Genomic DNA, 27,462 nt, shown 5'->3' on the forward strand with positions numbered 1-27,462 from the left:
GAGTTAAGAAGGCAAGAGTTGTCACCTAAGTAACAGCATTCTGCCATACGACTAAGAGTAGAGCTCACAAACTTTATTGTGTTGGTTGCTATTTTTTTTTTTTTTTTGGTGAGGAAGACCGGCCCTGAGCTAACATCTGCCAATCCTCCTCTTTTTGCTGAGCAAGACTGGCCCTGGGCTAACATACATGCCCATCTCCCTCCACTTTATATGGGATGCCGCCACAGCACGGCTTTACAAGCGGTGCATTGGTGCGCGCCTGGGATCCGAACCAGCGAACCCCGGGCCACCGTGGCGTAACGCGTGCACTTAACTGCTTGCGCCACCGGGCTGGCCCCAGTTGGTTGCTATTTTTAATTTAAAATAATTTTTTCTTTTTTGGTGAGGAAGATCAGCCCTGAGCTAACATCTGTGCCTTTCTTTTTCTAATTTCATATGTGGCATGGCTGCCACAGCATGGCTTGATAGGTGGTGGTAGGTCCACACCCGAGATCTGAATCTGCTAACCCCGGGCTGCCGAAGCAGTGTTCGAACTTAACCACTACGCCACTGGGCCAGCCCCTAAAATAATTCTTTTTCATTTTTTTGTGATAATATTCAAGATGTATTCTCTTAGCAACTTTCTGTTGCTAAGTACCATTAACTATATTCACCATGCTGTATATTAGATCGTCAGAACTTATTCACCTTATAACTGGAAGTTTGTACCTTTTGACTAACATCTCCCCATTTCCTCCACCCCACAACCCCTGGCAATCACCATTCTACTCTATTTCTATGAGTTCAGCATTTTTAGATTCCACATATAAGTGAGAAGATACAGCATTTGTCTTTCTCTGTCTGATTTATCTCATTTAGCATAATGCTGTCAAAGTCCATGCATGTTGTCACAAAAGGCAGGATTTCCTTCTTTTTTATGGCTGAATAATATTTCATTGTATGTCTATTCCACATTTCCTTTATCCGTTCATCTGTCAATGGACACTAGGTTGTTTCCATGTTTTGGCTATTGTGAATAATGCTGCAATGAACACGGAGGTGCAGATATCTCTTCCAGATAGTGATTTCATTTCTTTCAGATATACACCCACAAATGGGATTGCTGGATCATATTGTATTTTTAATTTTTTGAGGAACTTCCATAATATTTACCATAGTGGCTGTACCAATTTGTATTCCTACCAACAGTGCACAAGGGTTCCCCTTTCTCCACATCCTTGTCAATACTTATCTCTTGTCTTTTTGATAAAAGTCATTCTAACAGGTGTGAGGTGATATCTCATTTTGGTTTTGATTCACATTTCCCTAATGATTAGTGATGTTGAGCACCTTTTCACATATCTATTGGCCGTTTGTGTGTCTTCTTTGGAAAAATGTCTATTCAGGTCCTTTCCCCATTTTTAAATTGAATTATTTGTGTTTTTGCAATTGAGTTATATGAGTTCCTTATATATTTTGGATATTAACCCCTTATCAGATAGATGGTTTGCAAATATTTTCTCCCATTCTGTAGGTTGCCTTTTCATTTTGTTGATAGTTTCTTTTGCTGTGCAGAAGCTTTTAGTTTGACGTAGTCTCACTGTTTTAAAATAATTTTTATTATTTTTCTGTCTACAAAAGGATGACAGAAAACTGGAAAAATACAAACAAGTACCAAAATGACCAGTTCTCCTACAGCATATATAAAATGAACATTTAGATTTATAGATATAAAGATATGCATATATACATGTATACATTTACGCATATTCCCATATGAAACAGAAATGAAATCATGCCTTACATATTGATTTATAAAATACTTCTTTACTTATCATTTATGGGAATCCTCTTTCCGTAGCACAAACTATTTTGCACATCACGTTAATGACTGTAACAATTTAAACTAAGGACTCACATTTTTAGACACCTAGGCTATTTTCTATATTTTGATATTATAAACAATACCGAGATGCTTATTTTGTAGCCTAATCTTTGTATATAGTCTTTATTATTTCCTTAGGCTAAATTCCTACCAGTGAAATTTCCTTAAGTAAGTGTAAGAATCCACAAAATATCCTAATGTTGTGTAGTATGGCTTAGATTTTCCCAACTGGAGCCACGGTTCAGAGAGCATTCTTGAATCCTTTCTAACTCCATTCTTGTTATGGTAAATTACCTGAACTTCAGATACTGTTGAATCTCTCCAAGAGGAAGTAGCTCTGCTCCCAGGGAAAATTCTGTTTTTCTCATTGAGTCAATGACCCTCATCTAATCAATGAGTGTTCTGTAGTTTTCCCAAATGGCAATTCCAGACACTTTCTTTTCTACAGCTGACTGGCTGCTGGTCTTAGTAATTATATTCAGGCCTGATATACTTATATGTGGCTAATGCTCAGTCAAGAACTGGAATAATTCCTGGGCTTGTTTTCAATGTATGTAAAGACACGGATGCTCACTTAAATTTTAGTGACAAAAGATGGAAATGTTCAACAATCATTAATGTTATGGCATATGATGTATTCAAGAAAGAGATGGCTATTAGTAAAAAAGAGTGAAACTACCAAAGTATGGAGGAAAAGGAAGAAAAATAAAACCTTTTTTAAGGTTTGAGCTAGGAGTAAAAAAAAATTACATACATGCCTTCCATTCTAAAATACATGTGAAGTTATTCTGATGGAAATACTTTTACATGTATGTATGTTTGCATGTATCTGAATCATACAATGGAGAGAGGGGTTATAACTATAGAAATAGAAGCTCTGAGAATGGCCGGGGTAAAGACCCTGAGGTTTGGATTGAAGTATGGTGCATATTTTCATGTGGATGTAATTTGGGAAGATTTTTGTTGTGTAATGCTTTGAGTTCTTGGAATTTTTCAGCCTGTTGCATGTTGACTTTAGGAGCAGTTGATTGAATTTGATGAAATGTAGTACACTAGTAAGGGTATGAAGTTTAATTTGTGGTTGTGTCATTTTGAAGCAAAGTGGCATCCAATGTATATATTTTAACTGAGCTCATCTGCTCTAATTTTAATGGGCTTTGGTGAGATTAGGCAAACGAATAGTGATGAAAGAAAATGTGTGGCATGTTCAATAAGATCTACAATTAACAAAACCACTACTTGTCAAATGCTTGTTAACTATGGTCACCGCATTTTTTGGTCAAAAATATGAACCCATGGTGAGAATATTTGAAATTGGGTATGTTTCCCAAGTTGGAAAAATTTTAGTAAATTTCAGAAGGCCCTTTACCATTGACCCTCAAATAAGCTACTTGACGTTGAATCAAAGCTTTTAAAAGGAACAAGATATTTCACAATTATCCTTTTAACTTTCAATGCAAAGAGGAAAAATTATCATATAAAATAGTAGGTATGAAAAAAATTACTCATTTTTGAAGGTTGAGAAATTATATGTAAATTAATGCCAACTTTATCTTTTCAAAAACTGATATTTAAATTGCAAATAAATCTAGGCCCCAAAATACAAAGATTTTCAGAGATTTTGTATAATTCTACTAGTGTCAGAGTGAAAAAAAAACAGGATAAAGCCAGGTGAATAAATAAAGAGGATAAGGCCAGGTGCCAAATTTTCAATGACTGTAAATGGCAGAAATAACACAGAATGTCCAAGAATGCACTTTAAGACCCAACTTCCCTCTCTGCTGCTCCAAAGAAGGGCCTTTTCTCTTTTCCTCCCTGATTCCTTTCTGTGGGAGGCAGGTGGCAGCCACCTAACTTTCTTGACTGCACAGGGACTCTTATGTCCCTCAGGGAACCTAAAGAAAGTGTCACCATTCTACTCCATTCCCAGTTGACTGAGCTGAGTGAATCTCTGGTTTTCAGACTTTGCGTTAGCTTAGATCAGGCATGCATAAATGCTTAGTAACTGAAGCAGTCCTGCTTCTCAGTTATTATCACCAACACCGAAGCTTTCAAGATGAATCTGCTCAAAAATAAATTCCCAGAGGATTTACCAATTGAGGTATCACTTTTTCATATAAAAAGCCCTATATGCAAATTTTAGATATTTTTAGAAATGTAGGGTTTACAGCGACCTTCCTGGCAGACCAAAGACTGTGATTACATATGTCATGGACCAGAAACCTTACCTTTAAATTCCACGTTTTAAAAACAAAATTAAACAAAAACACATTGTTAGGGCACAGCTTAAATTGGGCACAAATGCCATGCTATTTAAGACTCTGATTCTGTTTAGGAGAACCAGGACAGGCTATTTAATATTGCTGTCATACGTAGTCTCATGAGCTCTTCTAAAAGGCTGAATTGTCATTTTGTTCTGTATATAGATTCAACATTGAAATAGCATAAACAACAACAATAACAACATTGGCTAAGTTTTATGTGAGGCACTGTATTAAGCACTTTATGTGATCTCTTCTGATACTTTAAATAACTCTGTTTATTATTTCCACTTTACAGATCAGGGTAGGTATTGAAGCCTGGTTGTTTTAAGTGAGTTATCTAATTTACTGAGTAGCAGAATTAGGATGTGAAGCTCCTCTAACACTACAAACCCATTCTTGAGAATGTATGTGGCCAAGAATGTCAGCATGGACCAAGGGACCCAGAATCAGATACTCAGTTTTGGCTATGCCCTTTAGGGGTAGAGTCCTGATTTTTATTCGAGGGCCTATATAATACCATACACAAAAATTGGTTTCACTTTCACCAAATACTTGAAGAAAAATTGTAGAACATGACATGAATCAAGTATATGTGAATGTCTCCCTAAAGTTAATGATAATTTACATTTGTAAGGTGCTTTACAGGTTCAGAGGAATGTCACGGTAATTATCTGATTTTTTTCACTTTTTATTTTGAACTAATTATAGATTCACAGAGCATTGTAAAGATGGTATGGAGAGGTTCGGTGTATCCTTCACTCAATTTCCTCCATTAGTTACATCTCACATAACTACAGTACAATATCAAAACCAGGAAATTGACATTGGTGTAAAAAGACATAGTTCTAGTCATTCTATCACATATGTAGATTAGTGCAACCACCATTGCAATTAGGATACAGAACTATTCCAGCAGGAATTATCTGTTTTGAATAAATGCACACTTATTTGGAAAGCATATACTTAAATATAATGTCTGGGCTGCTGATAAAATAGAACTCCGCTGAATGAACTAAGATAATTTTTTCAGATTTAAAGTCACTTACCTACCCTTTCTTTTTAACATATGTGCTATTACAGTAGCACAGTGAACAGTTGTTCACCAACTGTTTGATCTATTTCCATATTATCGTAGATATTTTCCTCCATTTTAAAGACTGGAAATCATAAAAAGCTGTCCATAACAGCTGCTTTGAGGTCATCTACGTTTGCTGGCTGCAGGTAGAAATCTCCCTCACAGAGTCCTAAATAGAAGGTTGTAAAATTTGGCCTTTGAGGGAGCCAGACCATATCAACCTTTTGCATAATTTATCATCCACAGAGTGTGTTAAGGTGCTTTTGATCTTTGAAGGCAATATCGTTCAAAGTAATGTGTTGCTTATATGTGACCATTGGTCCTTTTTAGGAATCTCAGTATCATGCTTATTTCAATGAGCGAATGAATTTTTGAGATGGTACACTGATGACTCAATTTAATTGAGAGATTCTAGATCCTGTTGAAATCTAGTTGGGAGGATCAAGTGAGAGAAAGTATGTGGATGGTGCTTGGAAAACAATAAAGCACTAAGTAACTATAAGACATTTTGTTATGATAATTTCTGTCATATTTGTCAAACTCTTGATTTCACTGAATATTAAAAGTTCTTTGCCTTGTACAAAATTAACAGTGGAATTCTACCAAATATTAGCCATAAAGGGTGTTTTAAAATACGTTCATATTATCCTTTGCGTTTCTTTATATTCCTTTATGGAACGTGTTTTAGGCACAGCACTAAAAATTTAGTGTCACAGAGAAAGTTGTGGAAATTTATAGGCTTTGGTTAATAGAGACTTGAAGAAGTTTTTCCATCTTTCTGGTATTTTATTCCTGTCAGTTTGCATTGCTTCTTTCCTTTCCTTCTCCTCCTCGCCAGGTTTGGTTTTGAGCTTTGGATTCAAAGAAACCCCAAAGTCAAAACAAAATGGTCAGAACTGCTGAGTCTTGTTTTGTAAGCTTTTTAGTCCAGCATTCACAAGAAGAGAGGGCGCTGACCAGAAACTGGGCCTAACTTCACCCAAAATGTTGGCAAAGTTCAGGAACCTTTGAGTGAACTTGTGCCAAGATAGAGATATATACCACAACGTCAACACTTTCCTAACATATTTAAAATATAATTTAATGAAATAATATCATTCTATATAAAGCCGATTTAGTATGTAAAATATAGTGTTAATCTGCCAACTATTTTTGATAAAAATAAAATAATAATCCAATTTATATTTTGTATTAAATAGAATCTCTTGGTTTTTAAAGTTGCACATACATTTTGGAACCTCACATGTAAAATGTACTTAAGTATCTTCATTACCACTTTGAAATTTTCTTTGAAGATCTGCAATTACAAAAAAAAAAGTATGCTAAACTGTGCTTATCAAGTTTCATCTCAGAATTTCCATAGTTATGTTATAAACCCTCCACAATAGTATTTTTATAATGGAAATGCTGACAAATGCAATAATAAACACCAATCCAAGGGTCTTAATTGTATGTTCACGCAGGAATTATGCATACTAGCATAATATTTGGTTCAGTTTCCAGTGCTAATTTTGCCAAAATCTGCTTTCATATTGGGCAACTGTAAAAGATGATCAGCTTATGATTATTTTTACTCTCCTTGGAAAGCCTGATTATGTCTTTCAAATATGATTTCATTTAGATATTTTTTTGGTTTACATGTCTGAATACTAACAGTAACCTGATAGTTATGGGGAACTTAGTTTGAGACCAAAAGGCAGTTTTCAGTCAGTAAAGAGTATATAAATAAACCACCTCCAGGCAATATCTAAAATGATGTTTAGATTCCAAATGTCCAAATAACTTTAAGGTTTTAAAAACCAATTATTACAATTTTCCAGAAGTAATTGACACTATTAGGATTTTTTTTTTAACTAGTGGAAGGTATTGAAAAACCAATGTCTACTGATATTTCTATCATATTTGGTTTAGAAGATAATAAAGAATAAAACAGTTTTAACACAGGGTGTGTTATATACTAAAAACATCTCTGTTAAAAAGTACACTGAATTCATGGATCTCACATGGGTAAAACTAAAACTATCACGTTGCTGAGAAAAATTGAGTGTCAAGGTAGGGAGGTGTGCTGGATTCATGTTTGAAATGCAGATCATTCTGTCGCATCTCTATGGATGACTTGGTATAAGGAATAAGGCAATCCATTTCTCTGCTTCTGAACCTTATTTGGCTTTAAATTATTCTATTAGTACAATGATTAAGAAAATGTTAAAATTAAAAGACTTTACATTTTAGAGCAGCTTCTAAACATATAAAAATTTACAAAGAACAAGGCATTTATAAACTGACAGTTTAAGAACTATGGACATAATTCTTCTAGTAATAATGAGGAAATAGCTTTTTATTTAGAGGTTCTTTAGGTATTATTTAGCATACTGAAGAGGTGTTCACTGTGGGATATAATGTGCTTACTATGAATATAACAGAATGGTTCAGAATATGAGGGAGAGGATTAAGGATGATGGATGGTGGTATTTACTCTTCAGGACCCAATGATTTTGAGGTCTTTTGTCTACACAGTTTTTTATTTTAATTTCTGGTTTTCAAAATTGGTTCTTTCAACAAAATATTAATGAACTATTTTTTTAAACTTACTTAACACTAGAAGATTTTTTTAAAATGATGTTTAATTCTTAAGAGGACTTTAAGCAGGAGAAGGAAGGGAGCTTCTGTAAGCTCTTTCAATTTTGAACCCATTCACGCTCTATGTAAATGTCAACACATTTTTTAAATGGAATAAATGAATAATTAGATAAATATGAGGGATTGATGGAGCCACTAGCACTCCATAAGAAGTTAGAGAGAAGAACACTGTTTAACGATGAGTTGAGAAATAGTTATTTTACATTAACATATTGAAATGAGTAATTTTAAATTTATCTTTAGAAATGCAGATATGCTAGTCTGAGTAGCCAAAAACTTGTCTAGAAGAGAAAATGAGTAATTTTACTGTGTAAAACTGATATAGTGGTCATTGTCCAAATTTCAGTTTACTTTAATAAAGGTGCTAGAGAATTTTAAAATACACACTCCCCGGTTTTGTTGTTGTTTAATCTTAGCTGGTTACATTTTTTCTTTTACCTGTTTATCCCAATGTTCTGATGGTAGAAGGTGGAAAAAATCCTGGTGAAAAGATGCAGTCAAAATGAGAAACCATCTTTGGGAGGGTCGTCATTTCAGAACTAAGCCGGTTCCTATAAATAGGAGAACTAGGAAGTTTTAAATGAAGGCACTTGAGGGACAGGCAAATTCCTGCAGTGCTGGTGGGGAGGAGTGTGAACTGGCAGAACCTACCTGGAAGGCAATCTGGCCTTTGTAGCCACAAACTTAAATGTCCATTTGCTGTAGAAATTTCATTTCTAGTTATCTAATATCAGGAAATTATCACAGGCAGAGAAGACATAAGAGTGCTCTTTGAATCATTTATTTTTTAAAAATGAAATAGCTATCCACTTGTAAAGGATTGGAGTTAAGCTGTGACACATCAGAATATGACAATAAAATACAGTAATCAGAATTACGTTTGAATAATATTTAAAGTCAAGGGAAAAGTTTTCATTCTATAATACTGAGTGGAAAAAGATCAGTATCCAAAAATATCCCAAATTTGTTAAACATATTGAATTTATATCTGTATACAAAAAAAAAAGACTAGAAGGAAATAGATAAAAATGATAACTGTGTGGTAACGTGGAGTGATTTAATTTTTTCTTTTTTTAACTTTTGTTTTACAAATTTTCTAGGATGAGTATATATTACTTCTTAATAAAATGAATTATATTTCTAAGAGTATGATAGGGAGAATTGTGTGTGTGTGCGCGCACACGCAAGGGTGTGCAAAATAAGAGGCAAAATGAAGTGTTGGAATAACGGGATAGATCCTTTAGGATTACTGAACTTTCAGTTAAGTGGCCATTATTCACTCCCATTCCTCTCCTCACTCACCTACTCCTATCTGAAGAACCTCAGTTCAGGTGTTAGCAGGTCGCCCAGAAAGAAGAACTGTGGAACGGCAGAGGGTCCAAACTGGAGGGAGCCGCTCAGCATGGTCCTGCTTTGACCTCATCTCCATCGCACACATCTTTGCAAAGCTGAGGAATGCATATCCTCCTTTGACTTTTTGCCTTGCCTGTCCCTAGATGTTGCTAGAATGAAAGCTATCTTCCCTACCTACAGCTAAAAATGGAAAAGTGCGCGCTCAGGCGCAGTTGCGCCTGGGAAGACCTGGCCCCTCCCCCGGAGGCGACAGAGGAAAGCACCGGCGAGCGGCAAAGGCTCAGGACGCCCGAGACCCCCGCCAAGCCCAGAAGCATTCCCGGCGCAGGGGCCCGAGCTGCCCCCACCCACCTCCGTGTTCAAGCCTCGGGCTCCTGGAGGGACCCGGACTGGGTTGCTGATGCTGCCCCTGAGGGGAGGAAAGGGAAGGGGAGTGGAACGGAGGGGAGGGGAGGATACTCTCCCTTCTCGGAGATCGCCTGTCTCCTCACTCCCCTTCCTTTCTCATCTCCTTCCTTCCGTCTCTTGACAAGCCTAAGATCAGATGAGAAATCTGGAGTCCCTTCACCTCTCAGGAGACCCCGCACCTCAAACCCCTCGCGGATCACTGCTCCAGGACCTCCCTAAGGGAGCGAGCCGAGTCGAGCGCCTGCCGGGGTGTCGCAGCACCGACTCGTGAGGCTTAAAAAAAAATTAGGAAACTCTATTTTATTATTTCTATTAAATAAACAAAAAAAGGTAAGGCGGAGAGATTAAACTCTATAGAAGCCCCTGAAGTCTGCCGTTTGCGGAGAGAATTAGCTTCCCACCCACCCAGCCTACAGAAGCTGCTTCTGGGCGCAGGCCTCGACGGCTACAGCTTGTTCTAACCGATTCTAATGTGCCCCGCCCGTCCCTGCCCCACACTCCACTGAGAGCGTGTATATATTAACTCTACCGCTGCCACTCTTCTCGAGGGCTGTGGCATCTTACAATCCCGAACCAAGCTCCAGAAGGCCAGACGTTCTGTCTTGGAGCGTCCTTCCTAGCCTTCCAGCCGCACCCACTGCGGGGTCCTGAAACACCCCAAGCCCGCACGCCCCCAGGCGAGGAGGGGGCAGACACCTCCATTCCACCCCGGCTCAGCCGGTTTCTTTCTTCTCGCAGCTCTCCAAGAGCTCGGTCATGAAGGAAATGTAGACGATGGCCAGGCGTAGGGTCTCGATCCGGGACAGCCTCTTCTCGTAAGCAAAAGTGGGCACCTTCCTCCGCAGCTGGTCGAAGGCCTCGTTGAGGTTGAACATCCGCTTCCTTTCGCGGATGTTGGCGGCCTGGCGCTGAGCATAGGTGATCACCCTTTTCCTCTTGGGGCGGCCCAGCAGGGAGGCTCCTCTCCCGGGCTCCTCTTCCTCCTCTTCCTCGTCTACTTCGCCCTCCTCTTCTTCTGGGTCCTCCTCCTCAAAGCGCGCCAGCCTCCTGGGTCTTCCATCTCGGTCTCCAAAGCGGACCGCCGGTGCGAAGTCGCAGAGGAGAGGGTGCCCCGGGGAGGCCAGAGACAGGTCGGCTACGAAGTCCAGCACGGTGGCGTCCACACAGCTCTCCGGATAGGCCGCCATTGCGTCGGCTTGGCCCTGCGTTTCATCGATTTCTCGCAGGGAGGGGCGAGACTGGTGATGGGCTTCCTAACAGCCCTGAATCTGATGCGGCACCATCACCGAAGGGCTAGAGGACATTCATATTTATAACCAAGCTGATAACAAGATTAGTCGCACCGATAGGGAAGGCTCTGACAACGTCCCTCTTCTTGATACTGATGGAAGAAGACAAGCTTGAGCACGCATGGAAGACTCAAAGGGACAGGCCTCCAATTCTGAGAGCCTTTTCGCTGCGCCACCTGGGACAGTTCCTTCTTGGCAACAACCCCCAGCTCTTACCTGCTGTGCTTTTTGTGTCTCTCCTCACCCCCGCAGCCAACTAATATTCTTCAAGCTCCTTATCTCATGTAGTTCTTTAATTTAGCTTTGGATTTTCAAAGCAAGGATGTTTTCCACCGCTCTGGCTTCTCCTTGGCTTCTGAGTGGGAGTCCTGAATCTTGCCACCCGAGGCTGCCAATGGGTGTAAAACAAGTGCATGTGCTTTTAATGATGTCTTGAAGAGGGGCCCTGTCTGCCAGGGGTCGAGGGGAGCTGTTTGTCTGGTATCCCAGTGCAGCGGCTACTGAAAGGAAAGATCTCCCATTAGCTTAAGTAAGCACGGTAAGGGAGCCGAGAGCACATTCCCCAGAGTCGCTGTTGGAACCGGCTTTCTCCTTAAACATCATAAACAGCTCGCCTGCTGCGTTGCAAACCCTGACTTCTAAAGTCTGTTTTGATGTAATCGGCCTAACAATTGAGATACTTGACTTTTCCTTTAGGTACCCTTATCTCCTACTCAAGTAGAGGATTTTACTTCGAGGGCAAAAGTTATGATGGCAGTAAAATGAAAAGGGAAAGCTCAGAATATTTTCTCAGAGCCTGCTTTACTGTATAATCCCAGTGCGGGAGGCAAAGCAACCCCCCCCCCCAAAACAATTTCAATCTTCTTTTAAAAATTCGATTTTCCCTTCGATAAACCAATGAGTCCATCCGCTCACCCTCTGTTGAGAAATCTTTCAACTTTTAAATTGCTGATCGGTATTTGTGAACCAAGAAAAATCCTGACACTTCCATCTGGCTGATTTTCCTCATTGATTTGTACTGCCCTATAGGTTTTAAGAGCATAAACTATACTTCACTGAATTCTATTTAAGGAAGATTTTTGGTTATTTTTAGATCTTTGTTTGAGATGAAAAAAAGATTTTTAATTTGGTATAATGAAAATGAAATTTTACTGATTTCATGTTATCTCTACTATTTTAACAAAGAACGGTTCATTTTTCCTTCTTTATTTACCAGGAGCTATATTTATTTAATTATTCAGTGTAGGGATTTTTAAGAAGACACGGTGGGGCAGAATAACATGTTAGAAAATCATTTCAAAGATATATTAGAAGAAATAGACTAAAAAGATGGGTATAGGGATGCTTTGGTTCAAGGGAGAGTCACCGAAGACATCAATTCCTACTAAGGAGGTAAGTTTTGACTAGGACTGTAAGGTTAGTACATTGGACAGCTCCCAGAAAATGCCTGTTTCTAACAGGTCAGCGCAATTCTTTTTCTTCTTCCTAGCCTCCCAGTGTGTACTCTCAGACACTATTAAAGCAGTAACATCTTGAACTCTTCTTTTTATTTCTTTTTTTAACCCATTTGTGGCTGAGCTTCCCTTTGCTCTTTTGTTCTTTAATTGATTTTTTCTCTTGCTCGTGTTTACTTTTCATTCTCCAATTTGCGTTGTGATAGGCAGAGAAGAATTGAAATTTACATTCTTGAAAGACGTTAATGAGAATGAGATCTTTGATTATGATTACCTATTTGGTTTTTATTAAACTTCTTTCAAAGAGAAGACTGAAAAATAAAAACAAATTGGAATTTCAACAGCGGCTAAGGAATAAGTAAATGGGAGAATTAATTTTTGTTCTGACAAGCAGTAACATGCTATCTAATTCTTGTTCAACTTAATGTGTTATTAAATATTAGGGCAAATTTTATAGTTGATTTTTAGTTGTTAAATGTCTCTCATGACTTATTTTTTCCCTTTTAAATGCATACATAAGTGGATTAAATATCTCATCTAGTGAGAATCTAGTTCCACAACAGAATACATTGGGACATTTAATGAAGGGAAACGTGATAAAAATTTAATAAAATAAGTGTCAGAAGCTATCATGAGACTCTGAAGAGACACTTTTCTTGGACCAAAATTCATTATGATTTTATCCAAGGGAATGAACGTTTCAACAATCATATCATAAAAGAAACTGTAGCAAAATTAATGGAACTAACAAGTAGAATTGGGTTGAAATATTAATATCAAAATATTAGAGAATTTATAAAAATGTCTTAATAGGTATGCCTGTAGCAATAATTTAAAAATACTTTCTCTTCAATTTTATCATAAAATCCCAAGATAAACACTTCTGTTTGTACCACAATGATTTCAGTTTATCTTAACAAAGTTCTCATCATGGTGACATAATTAGAGCAAAAATGTTAAACTCTTAAGTTATAATGATTCACTATTTTTTGTTTATAAATATAATTATAGAACAGAAATAAGTAAAATTGTTTTTCTCTGCTTATTATGAAACATCCACTTTATTTTAAAAATGTTTTTGTGGATATTTGGTTCCACAGTAAATATACATAGTAAATGTTGTAAATGTATAAAGTACTAAGTAGTTTAACACAGCTTATCCTGTTGGAAGGAACCACTATTTTCTTTTCTAGATTTGAAAGTTAAGAGAGAAAGATTTTTTAAAAACCCAACTGAGGTTTAAAGGAAGTTAAATTCAAGCTTGACTCCTTTGAGTTCTAGGCCTATAGTTTATAATTATTCAGTGACCTACATGGAGGCTTTTGTAAAGAGTTTGATAAACCCTCCACAGATTTTGCTCAAGATGTTTCAGGAAATGATCGTGAAATGACAGTCAGTTCTGCTTAGTTTATTACCTATTTTATTGGCTATCCCAATTAAACTTTAAACATTTTGTGTATAGTATTGTATTCAGAATCAAAGCAGAAAAAACAAATGACCAAGAGTACCTTGAGCAATAGTTCTTAAGGGGGCTGGAGGGTGGAATTAAGAGAGGTAAGGAGAGAAATGTGGATAAGAGAGTATCCAGGGAGTAAAGCAAATACCTAATTCTCCTAAATTTGTTAAAATCCTTCCTTTCCCTCCATTCTTTGTGCCCTTTCCCTTACTCTTACAGAATCACTAAGCAATTTTGCAGAAAATGATAAAAATAGGACAAAGGTAGATGTCTGTCATGATTGTAAGAAGTCAAGTCTACAAAATACTCCTTTAGCGAAGGGGCCTGCATCCTCTTCTTAGTCAATTTCAAATTATATATGGTTTATGGCCATGGCTGATTTTAGAGTTAGAAGAATACATATGCATCTATTTTAGGTAAACTTTTTTTGAAGTTTAAGATATATACTTAAAAGTTCACAAATCATATATGTACAGCTTAATGAATTTTCATAAAGTAAACATACTCATGAAACCAGTGCCCAAATCAAGAAATAGAGTGTTTTACTGAAGTTGGAGATAATGTAAAAACATAAATCTTAAGTGTATAGCTTGAGACTATTGCGACCTCCCCCAAAACCTCATACCCATATCCAGTCGCTAGCCACTCTCCAAAGTATCACTCTCCAAGATATTATTCTTGACTTCTATGATTAATTTAGCCAATTTATGAGCACTATATAAAAATAAACTGTAGCCTGTGTACTCTCTTGTGTCATTCACTCAATATTTTTAAATGAGATTCATGCATATTATTCTCATTGCTGAATAGTATTTCGTTGTGTGAATATATCTCCTACAGTTGATGGGCATTTGTGTAGTTTCCAGTTTTTAGCTATTACAAATAGCGGTGCTATGAATATTTCTGTACATATCTGTGGTGAAGACATTTATGCATTCCTGTTCGGTATACACCTAGAAGTGGAATAGGTTATGTATATGTTCAGCTTTAGTAGTTACTGATAAATTGTTTTCCAAAATGGTTGTAACAATTTACACTGTCACTGATGATGTATCAAAATTCCAGTTCCTTCACATCCTTGTCAACAGTTAGCATTTTCAAGCCGTTCTGAAGATGTGCATGAGTATCACATTGTGCTTTTGATTTTCATTTCCCTGATGACAAGTGAAATTGAGGACCATTTCATATTGGCTAATTAGGTACTGGCTTCTTTGTAAAGTGCCTGCTCAAGTGTTTTGCTAATTTTTATAATTTTTTATTTATTTGTATATCTATTCAGATACGAGTCCTATGTCAAATATATGCATTACAAATGTCTTCTCCTTACTCTATGGCTTTTTCACTTTCTTAGTGATTGTCTTTTTATGAAAAGAAGTTTTGATTTATTTCTTTTTATTGAGACAATTTTTTTAGAGCAGTTTAAAGTTTACAGCAAAATTGAGGAGAAGGTATAGAGATTTCCCCTATACAGCCTGCCCCCTCACATGGATAGCCTCTCTCATTATCGACATCTCCCACCAGAGTGGTACATTTGTTACAAATGATGAACCTACATCGGCTCATAATTACCAAAGTCCATAGTTCTACTTTATGGTTTTCTCTTGGTGTTGTACAGTCTATGGATTTGGATAAATGTACAATGACATATATCTATCATTATAATGCAGAGTATTTTCACTTCCCTAAAAATTCTTTGTGCTTTATCTATTCATCTCTTTCCACTCCCCAGCAATCACTTATCTTTTCATTGTCTCCATAGTTTTGTCTTTCCCAGAATGTCATATAGTTGGAATCAAACAGTATGTAGCCTTTTCAGACTGACTTCTTTCACTTAGTAATATGTGTTTAAGGTTCCTCCATGTCTTTTCATGGCTTGATAGCTCATTTCTTTTTAGCACTGAATAATATTCCATTGTCTGGATGTTTATTTATCCATTCCCCTACTGAAGTACATCTTGGTTGCCTCCAAGTTTTGACAATTATGAAAAAAGCTGCTATAAACATCAGTGTGAAGGTTTTTGTGTGGACCTAAGTTTTCAACTCCTTTGGGTAAATACCAAGGAGCATGCTTGCTGGATTGTATGCTAAGAGTATATTTAGTTCTATAAGAAACTGCCAAACTGTCTTCCAAAGTGGCTGTACCATTTTGCATTTCCACCAGCAATGAATGAGAGTTTCTGTTGCTGCACATCCTTGTCAGCATTTGGTGTTGTCAGTGTTTGGATTTTGGTCAGAAGTTTTTAGTTTTACTACACTCCAAATTATCATTTTTTCCTACCTAGTACTCTTTATGTCATGTTTAAGAAATCTTAACTTATTCCAAGTCATGAAGACATTCTTATATGTTTTCATCTAAAAGCTTGTTTTTTTTCCTCTCACATTTAGAACTTAACCAGCCCAGAAATGATTTTTGTATGATATGAGTAACAGAGGTGGTGGCCAAAGTTTATTTGGTTTTCAATTGGATATCCAATTAACACAGCACCATTTATTACTGAAAAGACCATTCTGTCCTCATTAAACTTATTCATTTTATTAAAATATTTCCAAATGAAATGAGTATCTTTTCTGTCCTTAGCTCCAGGAAAAAAGTTCAAGAAATGTAAAAAGAAATCAATTCTGGGGTTTGTCTATATTTAGAGTTAAGAAACTTTGCTTACATTCAAACTAATTTCTTGCTATTCTAATTATAATCCTGATTCAAATGAAAGTAGGGGCTCCTCAGAATGTTGTAGCTCAGGGATTGGCAAACTTTCTCTTTACTGGGCAAAACAGTAAATAATTTAGGCTTTTTACAGGTCTTACAGTCTCTGTTGAAGTACTCAACTTCCCCCTTGCAGTATAAAGTAGCCACAGACACTATGTAAATGAGTAAGAATGGCCGTGTTCTCTAACACTGTATTTACCATATTTGGCAGTGGGCTACATCTGGCCCTTAGACTGTAGTTTGCCAAGCCCCGCCCTATTTAATAAGCCTATCTCCACATTCCCCAGGACACCTAATGTGAAGACTTGCTAAGATATGACACTAAAAATATAAGTGAATATGCAATTGTTGAGTGTGTATCTTGTTTATGTGTGTGTACGTGTGTGTCAGGAAGGTAGGGGAGTGGACAGGGAATGTAAAAATTCTCTGGAAGCAACTGAATCTGTAGGTGCTGTCTTTGAAATTATACTGAGGTGTTATAGAGTAACAAGAAGAGGCTCTGTGTGGGAAGCATACATACCAGGTTTTAAAGTTACCATTGTAGGGACTGAAACCTTATTTCTACTCACTGAAAACAAATAACAAATCTGAGGAACTGCTCTTTAAAATAATTAGCATTACTAGGTTCTGGGTAAATTACATTTAACTAGGAGTAAGTAAGGAAGAGACAAAGTTCCTGGACAGAGCAGGCTTCTACTTTGTGAAATACTTCTCACTGTCAAAATTCATTCATTCAGGGGCCCGCCGGTAGAGCAAGCGGTCAAGTGCGTGCGCTCCGCTTCAGCAGCCGAGGATTTGCAGGTTCAAATCCCGGGTGGGCACCAATGCACTGCTTGTCAAGCCATGCTGTGGCGCCGTCCCATATAAAGTAGAGGAAGATGGGCACGGATGTTAGCCCAGGGCCATTCTTCCTCAGCTAAAAAAAAAAAAAAAAAGAGGAGGAGGATTGGCAACAGATGTTAGCTCAGGGCTGATCTTCTTCACAAAAAAAAAAAAAGAAAATTCATTCATTCAACGAAGAAGGCAGCTGCTTCAAGAGGCTTATTCTTTCCACCCTTATTTCCACAGACACCATCTTCTTTTTGCCATGGATAATTATGGCAGACGTTGCTCATTGTTCTCGAGTATCTACTTACGCTTTTTCCTTTTAATAATAGACCCGCCCACACATATGTTAGCTGGGCACATTTCTGCTCCATTACGTTCACACCAGTGGGATAAATAAGTGATACATGCAAGTTCAAGGTGGTCTTTTGAAATCAAAATTGGCTGCCTTCCACTCGGTCCTTTGCCCTCTTCCCACAGCTTGGACTGTGGGTGCTTTGGTGGTGAGCTAGCATTGACCATGTAGACAAGATCATCACCCTATAGTAGGGGTTGGAAAACTTTTTCTGTAAAGGGCCAGACAGTACATATTTCAGGTTTTGCAGGCTATATGATCTCTTACACAACTACTCAACTCTACCACTGTGATGTGAAAACAACCATAGATAATGCATAAATGAATGGGTGTAACTGAGTTCCAGTAGGATTTTATTTACAAAAGTAGGTGGCAGGCAGAATTTGGTTCTCAGGCTGTAGTTTGCTGACTCCTGCCCTAAGGAATGGCAGAGCAACAGGAAACTGGGACTTGAAATGATCTAATGGAGTAGAGCTGTACCTCTCAGATATAGATTAACATGTGAGAAAGAATATACTTCCAGTGTATCTCAGATCTCTTTATTACAGTGGTGTGTTTTCTGCTGGCACCTAAAAAACTAGATGATGATTTGAAAGATTAAAGAGATAGATATGCTACTTTATTTCTATTTTTAAAATAGCATTATAAAAACTGCTTAAAATCAGTTATTAAATTTTTTTGCCTCAGGTTTTTCCTCTTCATATCAAATAATTCCATTTCAGCTAGCATTTAGGATAAATCTATTTTCCAAATTTTCAATTATATTAGTTCTTATATTAGTTGTTGTTTGAACCCTTTCCAAATTCTTCACTTCTTTTTGAAAAACATGTGGAAAATTAGAGAGGTGTGAAGGAAAAAATATCCCTCAGGATGTTATAAACTACTACCCCCAAATAATTTCCTTTTATTCCTGATTTCCTATACCATATTTTTGCACATTATTTTTAATAGTGACTTTCCTTTGTAATAAAAGTTACAGGTTTGACAGTCATCCTTAAGTCCATAAGTTCTTTGTATATTTGGAGATTAAACACTATATGTGTGATTTTGCAATTTAATAATTTTTCAAAAGTTTTTACCCTTATACTATTCATTTATGATATTGGGAAAATATTAGTATTAAGTTGAAACATATGTAACTGCCAAAAATCAAACCATTTTTAACCTAAAAAAGTGGGCAATTTAATTTGGTTCAACCTAATATATTCAAAGACACTCCTACTTAATAAGAAAATGGAATTAAATCTATTAAAATTAATATTACACACGAATATACTACTTGCATCAATATATACAAATTATAATCTGTTATTCTATTATACACTAAATTTATTGCAATCTAAATAAAAATTATATTACAACTTTTTTCAGCACATTTTTATGGAATGCCTAAGATGTGCCTGATCCTTGTGGCATTGATCTAGCAGTTTGGTATACACAGTGAACAAGATAGGAAACACAAAAATTTATTTATTGTGTTAAGGGTGGTAAGTGCTGTGGAAAAAAACTGCTTAGTATAAATGGGATCATGAGTGCTGAAAGTTGGGGGCAGGTTGATATTTTAAATAGGGTTATCATGTGAAAGTCTGATTGAAAGGTGATATTTCAATAAAAACTTGAAGGTAGTAGGGAGATAGTTAAATGCATACCAGTGATAGTGTTTCAGGCAGAGAGAACAGACATTTTAGAGAAGATGAAGTGGAAGGATGCCTGGGATATTGGAGCAACATCACAGAGGCCACTAGATGGAAAGAATTTGGGGAAGAAAGAATACTAGGAGATGAGGTCGGTGTGGTAGCATGGGGCAGGGTTGTATCATGCAGGGCCTTTTCAACCACTTAAGGACCTTGGCTTTTACTTTGAGTAAAATGGGGATCCATTGAAGTCTTTTGAAGATTTACTTAGTGTTTAAAAAAATCCCTTTGGCTAAGGTGTTGAGAATAAATTCTCCAGGGAACAAGGAGATAGGGACACCTGACCAGAAGCTGTTACAGTAACCCAGGGTGGTAGCAGTCGCTGTGATGTACAGTGATTATATTCAAGATATATTTTGGAGAAAACATGTACGGCAAACAAGATTTGCTGATGGATGGTATGTAGAGTGTGAAGGATAGAAAAAGTCAAGGGTGATACCAAGGTTTTGGCCTAGGTAGCTAGAAAGAAAGCGTTGGGATCAACTAAAATGAGGAAGACCCCAGGAAGGGCAGATCTGGGGGAGGGCGAAGATCAGGAGATCAGCTTTGAACATCCAAGTTTAATTCATTTATTAGACAGTCAAGGGGAGATGCTGAGTAAGTTTCTCTCTCTCTCAGAGTAAAAGTCATCACTGTGTCTTAAAAGGCACTGTTTTACATGATACACTATTTTTCTATCCCAATACCTTTGAGAACTCATCTCTTACTATTTTCTTCCTCCTTCACTTGCTTTAGTTATGCTGGTCTCTTTGCTGCTCCTCAAATGTGCAGGCACAGTATCTGCCTCAGGCCCTCTGCATTTCTGTTTGCCTCTAACTGCGCTACTTTTCTTTCAGATATCCACATAGCTCCCTCCATCTCTTCCTTCAGGTCCCAGGATAATGCCAGCTTATCAGAGAAGCACTCCCTGACCACCCTATATAAACTATACTCCCCTTCCTCTGTCTTGTCCTCCCTAATCCTCTTTCTTTGCTTTATCTTTCTCCATAGTACACAAAGCATCTGACACAGTATATATTTACTTCTTCACTTGTTTACTTTCAGTTTCCCTCATTAGAATATGAACTCCAAGTGATAACCATGGAAGTGCACTGCTTGAATTTCTCCTTCAGCTGCAAGGATTGCAATTAGCCAACAGGCTCCAACTGCAGTGCCTCAGGAATCCATTGCAGCATTCAAGCTGAGGCCATACTCTTCCTGGTGAGCCTTAGCACAAAAGGAATACTAGGGCCTGGCCATTTCTGCCCAATGTGGGACTTCTCAGTAGAGAATATTTGCCGGCCGGCCCCATGGCTTAGTGGTTGAGTGCACGCGCTCCGCTGCTGGCGGCCCGGGTTCGGATCCCCGGCACCCACCGCTTCTCCGGCCATGCTGGGGCCGCATCCCACATACAGCAACTGGAAGGATGTGCAGCTCTGACATACAACTATCTACTGGGGCTTTGGGGGGAAAAATAAATAAATAAAATCTTTAAAAAAAAAAAATAGAGAATATTTGCTCCAGAACTCCCTATTGTGTTTGCTGAACTCTTTTCAGCTCTGCATCATAGTTTGAAGTTCTTCCTCTGCAGTCCTCATTTCTCCTCTCTCTCTTTTTTTTTTTCATAGATATCAGATCAGTATTATGGTCTCAAGCATTTCCCAGCTCAATTCTGTTTTTCCCCCTTTATATTTCACAGGAGTTACCATCCTCTCCCAAAAAACCCCAAAACGACAATTAAAAAACCCTACTCTCTTGCACTTCTAACTTGATTTCAGTATCTCCTCTCTGGAGGATCTGAACTGACATAGTTGCTACCAGGAGTGTTCCTAACAAGTGGTAAGTTGAATTAGAATTTGGAGAGTGGATCACTTCCTATCCTGGGTGGTATGTGGGACTCAGACAATTCCCGGTACAAAGTGACTGTTCATTTGCTAAAACTTTTACTGGTGGTGACTAGAGGGGAATGTTCTAGTGGAAGGGCTTACCCTGGGTGGTGTAATGATGCAGGCTTTTGAAAAGTATGGAGGATGCAATGCATTTAAGGACAATGGAATTGACTGGCTGTAAATAAGTTGCAATGATGTCAGAGTGAAGAGAAAATAATAAAAAATTTTAAGCAGTTTACAAGTGAATTAAAATAAAGTGTGAAGGCAAGAAGTTCTTATCTCTGTCAGTGAGAGAGAGAAAAAACTGGAAACAAAACTTAGGACTCAATACTTAGAGTTGTTGAGCTTCAAATACAGCAAAGGTCTTGTTGAATTATAAGCTTTGGTGCCATGTGGACACTTTGGAGTCTTCAGGTATCAGCAGATAGGAAGAGGAGTCACCATCCTCTGAGGAGCAAAGGGAAAATATATGGAGCTCAGGTGATCCATTTTGGCACCTCTTGGTACTCTCTTGTTTAATTATGAATGAGGAGGATATGGTTACCAAACTCAGACTCCTGGAAAGAGAGTTTGAGTTACATCATTACATAAACCTCCAAGATCAGCAGAGATGATAGCTGAGGGTGGGAGAGTGGAATGGAGAGTGGGAAAGGAAGACAGGGAGTACTAGTTGCAACCAAAAGAAGAACTGCAGTGATTGGGCTATAGTTGGTTCTATTAATCTGTCTCTTCCAAATTTCTGCTCAAGAAAAGACCAACTGGCACCCTGGAGGAGCTGCCACTCAACAAGTGTATGGAGAGGTGAATCCATATGACACAGTGAACTGTGGCATCCATGCCCCACTCAGATCTCCCTTCTTAATGAGATGAAAAAACTTACCCATCTCTGAGGAGTTTAGTTAGCTGACAGTCTCCCTTTGCACTGTAGCTCCCCATCGTATTGGCTAAGGCATTGTCGCATCTGCATCACAGACTAATGCTCTCTCTGCCTGGTTCTGCTTCCTCTCTTCTTTCCTTTCACAGGTGTCATATCTGTGTCACAGTCTGAAAGCTTCCTTGCCCAATTCTGCTTCCTCCCTCTTTATCTTTCATAGGCATTACACCACACTACCCCCCCCCCCCAACATTAACCTCTTTCATTCCTAACTGGGTCTCAGCATCTGCTTCCTGGAGGACCCAGATCCTGCCACGGAGACAAAATTTTATCTTTTTCATTCTCAGCTGAATCCCCAGTACCTTGAATGGTATCTTCCAAGTTGTAGGCACGAAATAAGTAGATTTTGAAAGTTGTAATCTGAATTACACGTGATAATTATATCCCTTCTCATTAGACTGGGGGTTCCTTCAAGACCACTATAATAATAATAATAATAATAGTAATAATAATAAATGTTATTGAATACTTACTATGTGTTAAGTGCTGTGCATCTATTATTTCACTTAATATCACAACCTTGTGCAGAAGATTCTCTCATTTTCCCATTTTCCAAATGATTCTCAAATTGGTTGAGATCATAAATGTGTAAATGCTCACCTCAGGATTCAAACATAGGTCAGAGCCCAGGGGTTTTGATTACCAAGTTGCAATGCTTCCCACTAACTCATGTCTTAATCTCTCTGATATCAGAACCTAGCACATGGGCCGGCCCCATGGCCTAGCGATTAAGTAAGCGCGCTCTGCTTCGGCGGCCTGGGATTCGCAGGTTCGGATCCTGGGCAGGCACCAATGCACCACTTGTCAAGCCATGCTGTGGTGGCATCCCATATAAAGTAGAGGAAGATGGGCACGGATGTTATCCCAGGGCCAGTCTTCCTCAGCAAAAAGAGGAAGATCGGCATGGATGTTAGCTCAGGGCTGCTCTTCCTCACAAAATAAAAACCAAAAAAACAAAACAAAAAAAGCCTAGCAGAGAGTCTAACACAATATCTCCTCAATAATTTTCAGTCTTTCTATGAAATTGACATCTTTGATGCTATTTGCATTTTGTTTGGAAGATTTTTATCACGTTTTTCTTCAATGAAGAATATTGTGTTGGTTTCACTAGATATTTTCATTAAATAACTTTCTTTAAGTAAGGATACCAACGGTATCATTGAGATTTATTTCTGTCCTATATTGTCTCTTCTAAATTTAAGTGATTTACTTAAGCTTAAAATTCCTTGCTGTATCAGAACTAACAACTTTGAAGTGAAAGGCTCCCTAACCATTTTCCTGCTTCTTGATTCACCAACCTTCCTTGGGCAGTGTTTACTGGTTATCCTGCCACTGTCTTTAGCCTCTTTGTGGTTTCTTATAGCTATCATTTGAGGATTATGGAATCTCCATATTGGTTAGTGTCATGGACGGAGAAAACCATCATCATGGTGGAAGCCATTACTGTCATTATCTCTGTGGGTCCTGAAAGATGATGACCCCCCAGAGCACTCTCACAAGTGTTGCTCTATGCCAAGAGAAAATTCTAATTTTTAAAACAAATTTCCCCTCATCCCATCCAAGTGGCATTAATGTCATATCAGTCATCTTATTTGGCAAAGTGGTTTGTTACACATTTTTCTTATCCTTTTCCTATACCTCTTCCACACGTTTCTTCGGGATTTTATGTAATTCTCAGATACAAATTTGAGCCTCTTCTGCTTTTGTCTTTTAGAGCCACACTGGCTCACCTACATACCATTAAGTTAAAAGACCTCTAAAAGTAAGTTGCCACACCCACCAGCGGCCAGAATAATACAATTATTCTCAAGTCTTCTTACATTTTATCCCACAAATATATGCAGTCTCCATCTATCTATCTCTCCAGGCTTCAAAATTTAGTCTGTTACTGACATTTCTCCAAAGAAGATACACAGATGGCCAACAGACACATGAAAAGATGTTCAAAATCATTAACTATCAGGGAAATGCAAATCAAAACTACAATGAGATATCACCTGACGCCCGTCAGAATGGCTATAATTAACAAGACAGGAAACAACATGTGTTGGAGAGGATGTGGAGAGAAGGGAACTCTCATACACCGCTGGTGGGAGTGCAAACTGGTGCAGCCACTATGGAAAAACAGTATGGAGATTCCTCAAAAAATCAAGGATAGACCTACCATATGATCCAGCCATCCCACTGCTGGGTATTTATCCAAAGAACTTGAAAACACCAATTTGTAAAGGTACATGCACCCATGTGTTCATTGCAGCATTATTCACAATAGCCAAGACTTGGAAGCAACCTAAGTGCCCATCAAGGGGCGAATGGATAAAGAAGCTGTGGTATATATACACAATGGAATACTACTCTGCCATAAGAAACGATGAAATCCAGCCATTTGTGACATCATGGATGGACATTGAGGGTATAATGCAAAGTGAAATAAGTCAGAGGGAGAAGGTCAAATACCGCATGATTTCCTTCATTAAGTAGTAGATAATAACAACAATAAACAAACACATAGGGACAGAGATTGGATTGGTGGTTACCAGAGGGGAAGGGGGGAGGGAGGAGGGTGAAAGGGATAATTCGGTACATGTGTGTGGTGATGGGTTGTAATTAGTATTTTGGTGGTGAACATGATGTAATCTATGCAGAAATAGAAGTACAATGATGTACACCTGAACTTTTTACAATGTTATAAACCAATGTTACTGCAATAAACAAAAAATTAAAAAAAAAAAAAAATAAATAAATAAAAAAAATTTAGTGTGTTACTCACACCTGGATTTATGATTATGCATTGTGGATTTGGTCTATTATTCTTCTCCATGATCAGTTGACTTTGAAGTGGCGCTTGGGACCATTATCTCCGGACTGGTTATCTTCAGTCAGAATCCACTAGGGAGGATATGATAAATTTCTTTCAGCTCATTACAAGGTAGAGTTATAATATGGCAGGCACATTGAAGATAGTTGAGATGATTGGAAACTATGCTTAAATTTTTAAGCTTCTAGAGAAAAAAAATGAATTTGGATATCAGGTTTGGACTTGGCATGCTAGGGAAAGTGTGCACTGGTTCAGTGCTGTGCTTGGAACTAATCAAGTAAATAACATTGAAATCAATAACCATAATGTTGTTAGCCATTGTCAATTTGCTTTCTCTCATCTGAGATGAAACATCTCAAACATACACAATATTCTAATGGAGTGGGCCTCTGGGGCCTTAGACTTTTCCAGGGTTCCATATTGTGCCTTTTCTCCTTACCCATTTTGCTCTCCTCTTCTTGCCATGTTTTTATTCATTAACTCTCAGATCTCATAATAATCTCCTTTGCACGGCCATGGGCTCTATCATGACTGGTACTATAATATTAAAATTAAAACGGGTCACCTGGAGGTCATGGTCCTACTGCTGCTTGTGGGCCATCAGAGCATCCAAGACGGCCCACGCGTGATCTCTTCCTGGCGCTGGTCTTGGCCGCTGATGACACCGCAGAGCACGCACACCCGTGGGAAGAGCTCCTCGTCCACCAGGAGGGCGCTGCCTCGGCTGGGCAGGTAGGTCCCGTCGAGGTAAACTGGCGACGCAGGCGGGGCTGCACCTTGCCGGCAGCAGGCTAACCCGGATGGGCCTCGAGTGGCCGTCTTGGGGACTGAGGACTTTCTGGACAGGGGCGCCCGACCTCCCTTGTCACAGGGCTTGCTCTGGGGGCTGTGTGGCCGACTGGCGCGGTCCCCACCGGCCAGCCCCTTGGTTTGGGCAGTGGTCGTCGGAGTGGCTTTGGGGGCGGCAGTGCCGGGTTGAGGCGGGCCCGGGACTTCCGGGGACTGCAGAGGCCCTCCGTCAGCCGGGTTGTGGGGCGGGAAACAGCATCTCGGGGTCCACCACGCAGATGCTGGCGGAGTGGGCAGCGGGAGGGAACTTGAGGGGGTCGTCAACGGGTCGGGGCGAGGGACTCAAGCCCCCGGCCGAGTCCAAGCGCCGGGGGCGGCAGGCAGGGGGTCTGAGTCGCACAGGGTGGGCAGGGACTCGCTGACGGACGTGGGCGGCATCTGCTGGGCCCTTGGAGCACCCGCCGGCTCCTGGAAGCTGTGGAAGGAAGCAGGTGCTGGCGCCATGGGAGTGAATTTTGGGGGCTCAGACTCACCGGACGACGCCAGGCACAGGTCTCTGTAGTGCGCGGTGGCCGAGCGCCGCGCCGGGGAGGCCGCGCAGCCAGAGGCTCAGCCGGGCCTCGCTCCTGGCGGTGGGCGACGGCTGCAGCACCTGCTCGAAGGAGGTGGACGGGAACCGGACTACCTCAGTGGAGTGTGGGGAGCCCATCTCTGAGGTCAGCGAGGGCGTGGTCACTGTGGGATACACCGCTGTTGAGCGCTTACTATGTATTAGGCACTGCGCATGTGTTATCTCTTGACCTCTTTCCTGTCCCTTCTATTCATGCATGATATGTGTCGGTTCCAGACCAAGTATTTCTTTTGGTATATCTCAGTCCAGACCAAGACATTTTCTTGCATTTGAATAATCAGTTTTACTTTTCATCATGAATACCCAGAGGGAGCAATTCTTTTTCTGATAGGATATGGCTATGGTTAATACCTGAGTAAAGCAGTGGATTAGTTATATTACCTCAGTAAAATATTGACCTGGAGTGTTCCATTTCAGGGTTCTCTAAGAAGAGAAGGTTGATACTGATAAATGTTGGAATCATTGTGCGACGAAGTTTTACACTTGCATCCTAAAACATGCCATCTTTAGGATCTTAATTTACTTAAAGTTATGAAGAATTAAAGTCCATAGTGTGCTACTACAGTCCTGAAGAAATAAACTGAGATTTTTATGCAGTAACAGTAATTACAAAAAAAAAAATCGCAAAACACTATCCTTTAGGAAGAGTATAAGACCTCTCTCTAGTCCTCCTCTTAATTCATTCCCAAGGAGGAGAAGTAATTTCTGGTGCAGATTCCAGGGCTTTTTATTTGATCACAGTCCTAGTGGGTAGATCTTGCACAAGTGGAACATCTGCTTACCTGGGTATTTTTTTCTCTTCTTATTGCTCTCGTTACATTATATGAAAGTTGTGAGAGTGCTGGAGCCCCCACATGTCACCCTGCCCTCTGATTTCACTCTACTTTCTGACTCTCTGGGTCTTTTTTTTCCTCTGGAACTAGGGGTGTGCACTTTAGACAGTCCTTAATAAACAGAGATTGGAAAAATACAAAGCCTGGTTTTGAACTTAGGACAAATGATTCTCATATGATCTGTAGACCACCTATGTCAGAATGA

General features: G+C 39.1%; 1 protein-coding gene across 1 annotated transcript; it reads right to left on the bottom strand.

The window, feature by feature from the left end:
• Positions 1-10,317: 10,317 nt before the first annotated feature.
• FERD3L (Fer3 like bHLH transcription factor) lies at positions 10,318-11,016 on the bottom strand. The gene has a single exon (XM_004418943.3). The coding sequence runs from the start codon at positions 10,789-10,791 to the stop codon at positions 10,318-10,320; it is 474 nt and encodes a 157-aa protein (XP_004419000.1). The 5' UTR covers positions 10,792-11,016.
• Between the last annotated feature and the right edge of the window lie 16,446 nt (positions 11,017-27,462).

Source organism: Ceratotherium simum, chromosome 1 (genome assembly GCF_057802395.1).
Source record: "Ceratotherium simum simum isolate JZ-2026a chromosome 1, ASM5780239v1, whole genome shotgun sequence".
NCBI lineage: Eukaryota > Metazoa > Chordata > Mammalia > Perissodactyla > Rhinocerotidae > Ceratotherium > Ceratotherium simum.